The sequence below is a fragment of the Saccoglossus kowalevskii genome, chromosome 15, assembly GCF_978046115.1.
Source record: "Saccoglossus kowalevskii chromosome 15, keSacKowa6.1, whole genome shotgun sequence".
Taxonomy (NCBI): domain Eukaryota; kingdom Metazoa; phylum Hemichordata; class Enteropneusta; family Harrimaniidae; genus Saccoglossus; species Saccoglossus kowalevskii.
In genome coordinates this window covers 13,782,049-13,793,249 of record NC_140655.1, presented here as the reverse complement: position 1 = coordinate 13,793,249, position 11,201 = coordinate 13,782,049, and the positions used below count along the sequence as shown (strand labels likewise).

The following is an 11,201-nucleotide window of genomic DNA, read 5'->3' as shown; positions in this document are numbered from 1 at the left end:
TGTGACCGATTCAGCTTTATATTGTGATTGTGATTATTTTATTTTCAGATATTTTTGTAATTATTCCATTCAAATTGCAATACATGCATTTTTTTATGAAAATGAATAATAGATTAATATTAATAATTCTAATTGTTGAAATAATTGTGTTTTTTTCGCCATAATACAATAGTTGTGATGGGAAACACACTGTCCTGAAAACGCCAACAAAAAAGGCGAAAATATGCCATGGGTGGCGCTTTTCTAGGAGTGGAGTGAATGCTCTGCAAACAACCTAACCTGTTTCTATGACCTGTTTGCGTGCGCCTTTCTAAAGACGTTGTGACAGCTGTGTTGATATTTAGTTTAAGTGCGTGACTGTTAACCGCTATCACAGTCCGTAGTTACTTGGATTTATTATAACATATTTTGTTTTATCAGAATTACGCAGACAATCAACAATAATTTTAAAAAATGGAATCGTACCTCCCACTGCTTCGAATGGACTTCCGGGCTCGGTGTAGGACCTTCTTATGTGTGTGTACGTTTCTTGTAGTGTTTATGGTCCCCTGCCCCCAAGGACTTCCCGTAAATGCTTCCAAGTTACTTCTTAAAAATGACCGGGATAATGTGCGAAACGACAAGGAAAACGACTTACCATTTCCACCGGATCACATTGAGGGGTTGAAACTTGAAAGAGATGGACACCTCAATCAAGAATTCAGGAAAGAGGTATTTTTGGGAAACGAACACGAGGATTTTGAGAATATTCCCGAAAAGGAAGGCAAAGAAAGGTTGAAAGATATATTTCAACAGTAAGTAAAAATTAGAAGTGCAAAAAAGTCACAATATGTGGCTTAAGAATTATTATGTACAAGCATGAACTGTGTATGAATAATCGTATCATTCAGATTACAGACAGACAGCACATTCATGAATTTAATTTTTGAATTGCCTGGGAGCCCTGTCCCAACACAAGCAAAATAGTGACTGGTTTGTTTGGGTTTACTTGCATGCCACGTTTGTCAAAGTCTGGTTTAGGCTAAATACAAAAAAATAGTGTGTTTCTGGTAAGCTGTAACTTGTTTTGTTATATATCTTAATAAGGTCCTGTTGGCACATAGTTCGAAAACGGGAACTTGTAATTTAATTTCTGTGCATCTGTGCATGTATTCATTTGTGTGTCTTTCATTCAAACTTCACATACATCATACTATATTTATATGCACATGCATTTGTTCCATGATCCAGTTCAAGATGGCCACATGGAGACCATTTTAGTGCTAAAAATTCATCAAAATCACGCATTTCTGCACATCTTTTTTTCCCCCAGATTAGATTGAAAATGGTTGGTAGCCATTTTGTTTTAACAAATGCAGTTTCTGTGTCATATCTCTGACATACCTTGACTGATGACATTCAAACTTTAAACATACATCACACATCAGGATTTGTAATAAGTGTAGGAGTGACAGTATTGAAGATGAAGTCCATTTCATTACAGACTGTAGCTACTACACTGATGAAAGGGATACTATGTACGCTGAATTTACTAAGGAAATCTCGACTTTCCAGACTGAAAACAATATCAACAAGTTCATTCAGTATCTTTAATAATACTAACCATCCTAAACTAATTAGACATGTGACACGGTATCTGAAAGTGTATTTTGAAAAACACAAACTGCATTAATTTTTACTGCCTAATCCTAATGTTATTTTAATGTTTTTTTTTTACTTACCTTCTATTACTTTCTTGAACTAGAACTTGTATGTGTATGTACAATGTACATATCTTATTCAGATTTGGTACATACATTGAACATGATGTGACCTTGATACATATTTTTTTCTCAGACCAGATCCAAAATGACTGACTGACCTTTTTGTTTTAATAAATGCTGTTTCAAAACCATATCTCTGACATGTCTTGACCAATCTCATTCAAAACAAATACACAAAAATGCACAAATATACTGACTTCAGGATGTATCATATCTGTCATACGAGTTTCAGTCATAATAGATAGTAATAACATGAGTGTCTTGTACCGGCCATCATACAACTACTGAACCAGCAAGAACACCACTGCCCTGATATAATCTATCATCATACAACCAAACCAATTTCAATTGACACATTTAAATAGGCAATTTCTTTCTTTTGCAATTGCATGAAATTGTTTCTTAAAATGGCATTTTTAACACATTTGGGCTAAACATGATTGGTCCATTTTTCCCAAAATCTCTTCAATAATTAAAAGAACAAGACATACTATGGTATACAAAACAAAGAATAAAAGGCTTTTTAAATATGCTGACTACATTGATCAAAAGAAAAACACATACTGATAATAAAGTTGTGTACATTTTAATTTATAGAGGTTTCACTAAGCCCTGGAGTAGACTAGAAGTAAAAATATAACACTGTTCTATAAGGGGTCTTAAAAACACAAAATAGCAAACAAGCCTAGTAGACATCTATTTCGCTAACAACTGCCTCTTAACAAAAACTCTGCTTCTGTATTGTTAAAACCAATTGAATTTATAAATATTTGATGAAATGAATTCCAAATACACATAGGACTGCAAGACAATTAGACATTTGTACAGGTACTTACATTGAGATATATACCGGTAGTGTTGATGCTATTTTCTCAGTGTTTGTTTGTATTTTTCCGAAGATATGAAATCATGTCTAGTACATAGTTTCATAAACTATGTCTATGAAACACTGTGCAACCATTCTTGGGTTTTACTAAATCAATTTAACATTGTCTTGTTCACAAACTATATAACTTGAAATAAATACAAATCACTTTATCTTAGTATAAACTTAGCTTGAATATAATTCATTAAATATGCAAAGGTTTGAGTTTGAACCAAAATGCTTGGAGTAATTTTTGCTGAATAGACTTTTTCGGTGTTCTGTATGGATTTTATTTTCACTGATTTTTGACGAGTTGAATATAAAATGTAGGAAAAAAGGTATATTCGCTGGATTTTATTTTCACTTAATCATTCCTTCAGGGAAAATGGAGAAAATTAATTCCATATTTTACAGTACATATTTTGGAGGTTCTGTATCTTTTAGACAAACTTTTACCTGCAATGTAACTGACCATTAGTTAAGGAAAAACAATGCCCCCCTAACTTAGTGAATAAACCTTGTCTGAATGTTAACAAAAATAGGAATATTTTAAACTGACGTATGAATTTTCATAACGTCTTGTAATCAAACTGTCGGCGACAATAGTCCCTTTCAAGACAGACATAAATGTACATAAGATGAGCGGGTCATTCAAAATATATTTGCCTTAATAACATGGTTAACCTGAATCTAGCCATTTGATTGGCTGAAGCAAGATTTTATATCTGGCACTAGAATACCTGTGAATCCACCTCAAAACTGAATAAACTGGCTTAAATATCTAACTGAATCATGATCACACGACTGTGAGCACAGTTCGTAGTAGTGATTGTAAGTGTATGATCAACTTGCATTTTGCAAAAAGATTTCTGTGGTGACCATGCACATTCATTGCCGCATAGTGTTTAAATCAAACATTGCCACCCTCTGGACCTGTTTTCTGATTTGTAAATCAGAAAAAAACACAAAGAAGTATGGAGTGCCATAGTCCCTCGCTTAAAATGCTTTGCGTTTCCCATCAAACACCTTAGGTTCAATGTCTAGGAGACACATTTACATTAAGTCTAAGAACTGTTGACTGTCTAAATAGTAGTATAATTCAGGAAAGGACATTGGAAATTTACACATAGAAATGTGATGTAAAGTGCTATTTTGTAACCTCTTATTACACATTGGTACAATCCTTGGGATTGTACAGCCGTACTTTACGAGCCTGCTTAAATTTATATTCTGCAGTTAATTTCTCATTACTTATCCGCAATCTACCATTTGATGGCGTATATATTGGCCAGGGAATGGTACCTCACAAGTTAGCAAACTCAGTAGATACTGTAGAATACTTTATTTTAACTGGAACACTTTTTAAGCGTTTTGTATGGAATTCATTTTCACTGATTTTTGACAAGTTAAATGTAAAACATAGGAAAAATGTTTATTCGCTGCATTTTATTTTCACTGAATCATTTCTTCAGCGAAAATGGCGAAAATTAATTCCAAGTGAAAATAAAGTATTCCACAGTAATATATAAATAATGGGTCACTGATCTTATTAAAATGATTGGTTGGTTCTGGTTCATACGTTTCATTCAAAACTATGCCTATCAACTCAGTTTTCCACAGGAAGAATAATCAGTGGATATCACAGACACTGTTAACCAAAGGCTTGTGCTCCCTATGAATTGAATGTAACAGGTTTTTTTTTCTTTCTTTCATTTTTACCTGTCTTTATAGGGTGGATACAGATGGAGACAAACAGATAGGATTATTAGAACTCACAGACTGGATTTCAATAAAGACAGAAGAACATTATAAGGAGGCTGTTGAGGAAAATGAAAAAACATTTTTCAAATTTGATCCTAACCAAGATGGTATTGATTATTTTAACTTAATCATTTTATTGGTAGTTGCCTTTTATTGTTTTTTACTTTCTGTGTACAATTTTTCTTTCTGGTGTTTCCTGCTTTTAATGCTTTTACGTTAGTCAACTTTCATACATATTATAAATTTTAAAAATACATTTTTTTCTCAGGAGTAATTTCATGGGCTGAATACAAAATTTACTTCTTAAAAGTCAAAGGCTATTCTCAGTCACTGATTGAAAAAGTTGGTGATGGAGAGTCAAAACTAGACCTTAAAGATGACGGTAAGTGTAGTTATCTCATTAATAGGTGATTTTCCATTCACCTCGAGATCTTGCATATTGTGTGAAAGACACGGACCGAACATCTGTCACAAAGATTGAACGATTTGATTTTGAATATATGTTTCCTTTTTATAGCTCAATGTCGTAATGACGATCCTTGAGAGTGGAATATTGCGTGTAGATACATCTACTTCATAGAAATTAATCATCATAAAGTGTGTATAGCACATAATTAAGCATGGAAAAACCTAAAAATATTTTTGGGTTTGACGAACCCCACACATGTTTGGAAGCCACTACAATGCTATGACCTTTGTTTGTCCTGTTTTTAGTTCAATTTCACACAGGATCTCTCAGTCAACGGAAAATGGTTTATTAAATTAAATTAAACAACTTATAATAATGATGTTAATATGAAGTTATCATGAGAATATGACAATTAGTATGTAAGGCAGTACAGAATTACATCAATCTCTACTGTGAGTTGGTTGATACTGTCACTGTACTGCCTTCTGGCATACTTTGCAGTATTCTCGTATAATTTCATAAGTCTATTCAAAAAACAACTCAAGAGTCTGACGTGCATCTCAGGCTAATCTTGATGGAAAATGCCTAACATTGAATATTGATTTTGTAATATAGTCTATATTTAGTCATCTAACTGAGAATCCCATGTGCAATTCCGTGATTTGACACCCTAAGATGCCTTTTTTGTTTTGCAAGACCTTAAAAAAAGGCAAGGTCAGAGTTGGACCTGCTTAAAATTTTATTTTAAAGTATTACCGGTAAAAATAACAAAAGAACCCAAGTGGTTAGTTACACCTACTCAAATGTTACATTCACATAAATTTATTTATTTTGATGTGATTATTCATTTTTCCATTAATTGTAGATGACTATGAGTTATATAGAGATCAAGACAGATGGCAGCAAGCTGATGAAAACGAGGATAACAGTCTGACACATGAGGAATTCCTAGCATTTAAGCATCCTGAGCATTGTAGAGGAATGTTACGCTTATTGGTTGAGGAAATATTACATGACTTGGGTTAGTATCATGTGTATTATTACATGTATCCCCAAACTGTACACAGTCCAGGGGCTTATGGATTGGGTTCTGTTTGTCCATCCATCTGTCTGTCACATTTTCTCAAAAGTTGCCAACTTTCCCCAAACTTGATACACAGTTGATGCATGATGGTACACATACGCTCCAATTTTTAAAAATGGCCAACTGGGGATGATATAATTATTTGTCTTGCAATTACCCGAAAAACCTAAATTTGTCATGTTTGGACCGTGTTTGGAGTATTGTCATTGTAGTTGTGCTATTCTGTTCAAACTTAAAATAATGGTTATACCTATTTGCATACTGTGGCACATCTTTTGTTTTATGAGATTTTTCCAATGTTGCAACTCATGGCCATTTTGTACAACAAAAATTTTTGTCATTTTTGCAAATCATTAGTGTATCCATACTTGGTACAGTAGCATGTAATATTTCACGAAAATGCAAGTTGTTTTTTGTCTAGATCCTATACAATATGGCTGTCTGGCAGACATTTTTGGTTATTCTCATTTTTGTTGTTGAAATTCTGCTTATATTCACACTGTCCAATCATGTCCAAACAATAGTAATTTTTGCTGTCATTGAATCTATGATGGTCGAATAGCAGTCTTAAAATTCACAAAAAGGGAACAGATTTTTCAAAATTAATCTGAAATCTTCCATATAAGTTGAAATGCAGTTTACAGCATATATCATTATGTCTGATCCAAAATCACTCTCACTTTCAGACCAAGATGGTGATGGCATATTGACGGTTGTTGAGTTTGTATCACTTCCTATTGGACATGAAAAAGAACTAGAAAGAATGGCAAAAGAAGATGAGTGGGTGAGAGAACGTAAAAAAGAATTTGAACAAGCCATTGATGTAAATCAAGATGGGAAGGTCACAGTAGAAGAACTAGAGGTACAGTTACAACAGTTATAATAATTATCGTTGGTGTGCAGGGAGGGCAGTCTCCTTCGCATTGATATAAAACTTTATGGAAGTATAATTGCTTAGCATTAAATTATGCATTGATTTGACATGAAATGTACTGCACCTTGATGCATGTCTTTTTAGTCCCCGTTCGGACGAAGTCCAAAAACAGGGACACGGGGACTTATAATTCGGTCTCCGTCCGTCCTTCCGTCTGTGCGTCTGTGCATCCGCCCACAGTCATATCTCAGAATCCCTTGGACCGATTCTGTTCATTCTTTGCATGTGCCTAGTACTTTATGTGGGACATATGCACATGCAGTGGTTTAGCGATTCAATTCAAAATGGCAGACTGGCAGCCATCTTGTTTTTTGAAAATGTTGTATTTTAGACATGCTTTGTCAGTTTTCATTCAAACTTGGTACATAGATTATACATGTTAGGATACATGTTCATGACGATTCATTTCGCAATTGGATCAAAGTTGGTCGACTGGCAGGCATCTTGTTTGTTTTTTTATGCGGTATCTTGGACGTGCCCTGTCAGTTTTCATTCAAATTTGGCACATACATGTACTTTATACATGTTAGGATGCATGTCCATGACAATTTGTTTCAAAATCTGGTCAAGGATGGCCGATTGACAGCCATCTGACTTTTTGGCCTTACTACTATATTTCCACAATTTATGTACCATTTTCATTCGTATTCGGCACATACATCATACATATCAGTGTGTTTTATAATCAGATCAAAGATGGCCGAATAACGACTGTTTTTATTTTTGGCCATCTTACTACTACACGGAACACGTGTTTTGATGTAAATAAACAATCTGTTGTATACGCCACATGGAACTCAAGTTTCAAGGACACGCTCGCGACATCCCCTCCGCTTTAATATGACGAGCACAAAGAAAACTTTCAAAAATTTAACGGGGACTGGTCATTTTCAATGACTTGGTGTTTTTCAAATCAGATTCAAAATGGCCGACTGGCAGCTATTTTGTTTTATTGAATGCAGGTCCAGAGTCATATCTCTGACAAGCCAGGACTGTTAATTAGTCACTGGGTTTTAATTTTGATTATTTCACTAACTGGAAAATGCGCTAAATTAAAACCCAGTGATTATGTAAAATTTAGCATAGAACACATTATCTAAATGATAAAACTGTGAATTTGAAACCGACTGAATATGCCTGTAATGGTACATCAGCAGAATTTGAACCCAGTAAAAATTAGTCATTTTACAGTAAGTTTAATAATTCACAGGAACTATGTAATGAAATTACTTGTTGATTTCTAATTGCTTTTTTCTTTTGATACTTAGGTATACATGGATCCAAAAAGTCGACATAATGCAGAGAGTGAGGCCAGGCATCTTATGGGTGTAGCTGACATCAATGACGACGGTAGACTTTCACTGAAAGAAGTCCTCATCAACTATGATTTCTTTATTGGTAGCAAAATGTTCAACTATGCAAAAAGTGTCCATGATGAGTTTTAGCTATCACCCCTGTGTATATAATTTGGACTCTCTCGCAAGTTTAATGTACTTTTTTTTTGCATCACAAGCTCTAAAGAATAGGTTAATAATCAACTTAAAAATATGTGACTGAATATTTATTGAAATGCAATGGAGTAACATTTGCACGATGACGATATGGTGATCATATCGCCAGACGTGTAGCATAGGTTAATGTGTCCCCATACTGCCTGAGTACAAACTTTCTAGTATTCTTGTGGTAACCTTATTAATATACATCATTTTCCTGCTTGTAGTATTAATTTAACAAGAGATAACATCCGAAAGAAAAAGGAAAACTGTTTTGTTTTGTATATACCATTGTGTTCAGGGACAGGATTCTATGTTCCTTGTACACTATAGTACGTCTGCATCCAATATAAACAAAGAAAAGCGTTGAAATGTGACATCAGTAACCTTTTACACTTCAATGTTGGTGACATAGTCTACCCCATATATAGAAAACTTTTATATTCAAATGAGTGCTGATTCATTTTTAAACAAGTGATGGTAAGCTTTTTACTCACTTCAAAATTCAATTGTTTTTTTCTTGGTGGATGTATAATAACAATTATTTATACAGTATGCTTTATCAAGTATTTGAGTTATTATACACAACAACATCCACAGGGTAAATACATACATGTACATGGGTATAGTGTTATCATTGGCACATGTTTAAATATGCGTAAATTTCTTCATCCTTAACCTCCATGAAAGATCTGTAGGATGGGTTTATGAAATGTGTATTATAGAACTTGCTTGTTAAACTTGCACTCTGACTTGTGTGTATATACACAGATAATGGAAACTATGTCCTGACCACCGTAATTCACAACTTGAATATTTCTGAATATATGTATAAAACACAAAATTCCGAACTAGAATTCCTCAGTCAACAATATTATCGTGTGTCCAGGTAAATAACCTATAAATGGCGCATTTTGCATGACATCATGGGTCACATGCTATTTCACACATGTGTATGTAATAGTGTGATTAAAATCTTGTCAGAATCTTGTTTAAAAGTGAGTGACTGTAAAATTAACTCACCTTGCCCAAATAAATTTCTAGGAATTATTTCAATGTTAAGAATTCTGTAGAGCATTGTTCCTGGTATATGTAAGAAATATGTCATATCAGCTCAAAAACTATTTTGCTTCGGATATTTTAATACATTAAGCATCAACATGAAAGAAATTTTTCAATTTCACTGAAAAACTTGCCCCCACTGCGAAAATTTTGCAAAGTGAAAGCTTAGGGGAAACACTGCTTTGGAGATTTTAAAAATTGCTCGTAAACTCCTGCCCGACATCGGGAGAGACATTTTGAAAAGTCAGTGGTCACAATTTCATTTGAAGTAAGTTATTTCCCATTGCTATTTTATTAATTACTTTTTAATTTATTTCGTAAGTTTATTTACCTTTCCTTTAATTAAAGTAATTTAGTATAATTAACTGGTGATAAGTGAGGTATAATTGTAAATTTTTTTTCCAAGAAATTGTTTTAATCAAAAGTTTCCTTAACAATTTTGACTTTTATTATTTTAAATTTATTTGTAGATGGTGACCAAATTTATATCATAAATACAATCTTTTCAAACACAGCAGGTGCAAGACATTTTTAATTTAGTTTCTCATGTATAATTTTTCAAAATATTAATATTAAATCTAAGTCTGATGTAACTTTAATATTGGTTTTCATTCTTACCAAAGCTGAATTGTGTCATCCCACACAAAATGAATCTGCAGTCAATGAAAAGCTATTTGGGTCATAGTTGAAATGAAATTCGTTTTAAATACATAAAAATGTTCATCGTTGTTTCAAAAGTATAGAATAACTTGAGATGTAGCCAAGGGATGATAAACAGATATTTTCTGTAACTTCAAGATCAAGAATGTGTTGTTATGGCAATCGATCCCAAATCATAGCATAGTTTTTCTATCATATAATTTATTTTCAATACATTCAAAGTAACCATTTTGATTACTGAAACTTGCCATTAAAAAAAAATCTCATAACCCATGTGATTTACTTTAATGAAATCTTGACATCTTTAGACACAAGTCTATGTACCAGTTTACCATGTTTTATGAATCCCATGGTTAAAGAGTAGATTTTAATTCTCTGAGCTGCAATTGTCAACTTTCACAAAATAAACCTGCGTAATTTTTACAAAATTTTTAAACCCTGTATTAAACGAACAAAATGAAAATTTATAGAAAATGTTACATCAATATTTTGGTAAAAAAAAATATGGCGTTCAAAGGTATCATAATTAAATTTTACACTATATGCTTATAAATCCTGTCCTAATTTTTGAATCAAATCATTGGTTACCATAGTAACATCATTTGGCATTATCCTTGCAGTCTGACATTGTATTACTCTAAAGAAATCCACTGTTTTTTTAAAGTGAGGAAATAACAGTTGGCTCATCATCTTGACATATACTGACATTTTCCAAATGAACATAAAACATTACATACTTCCTTGGTTAGTTGAGGTTAATAGCACACTTCCAAACGGAATTCAAATAGCATTTAGTGAAGATAAATAATAACTCGCTTGATAAATACTGTAAAATACTTTATTTTAGCTGGAATTAATTTTCGCTGATAAGACTTTTTGGGTGTTTTGTATGGAATTTATTTTCACTGATTTTATATTAGTTGAATGTGAAATATAGGAAAAAAAGTTTATTAGCTGGATTTTATTATCACTGAATCATTTCCTTAGCGAAAATAAAGTAAGTATTCTACAGTAGTGCAATACGTAAGCTTGCTACATTCATCAAACATTCAATATACAAGCTTTCAGAATCATTGCCATATATGTCAATACTTGGTCACACAGATCGATTAAATTAAATATCAAATCAATACGAGATGTCCTCACATCACTACCGTAAGACTGATAATT

At 33.0% G+C, this 11,201-nt stretch overlaps 1 protein-coding gene across 1 annotated transcript; it reads left to right on the top strand.

Moving 5' to 3' along the window:
• Positions 1 to 282: 282 nt before the first annotated feature.
• Positions 283 to 8,362, top strand: LOC100368121 (45 kDa calcium-binding protein-like). The gene is made up of 6 exons (XM_002733583.3): positions 283 to 794; positions 4,360 to 4,496; positions 4,658 to 4,771; positions 5,664 to 5,819; positions 6,569 to 6,744; positions 8,085 to 8,362. Exons 1-6 carry the CDS (start codon positions 454 to 456, stop codon positions 8,259 to 8,261), a joined length of 1,101 nt encoding a protein of 366 aa, XP_002733629.1. The 5' UTR covers positions 283 to 453; the 3' UTR covers positions 8,262 to 8,362.
• Positions 8,363 to 11,201: the final 2,839 nt, after the last annotated feature.

What these genes read in the sequence shown, in the direction of transcription:
- LOC100368121 (XM_002733583.3), top strand. Translation starts at nt 454, where the DNA reads ATGGAATCGTACCTCCCACTGCTTCGAATGGACTTCCGGGCTCGGTGT. An exon ending in ACTAGACCTTAAAGATGACG is followed by an intron (nt 4,772 to 5,663) that starts GTAAGTGTAGTT and finishes CATTAATTGTAG; the next exon opens with ATGACTATGAGTTATATAGA. An exon ending in TCACAGTAGAAGAACTAGAG is followed by an intron (nt 6,745 to 8,084) that starts GTACAGTTACAA and finishes TTTGATACTTAG; the next exon opens with GTATACATGGATCCAAAAAG.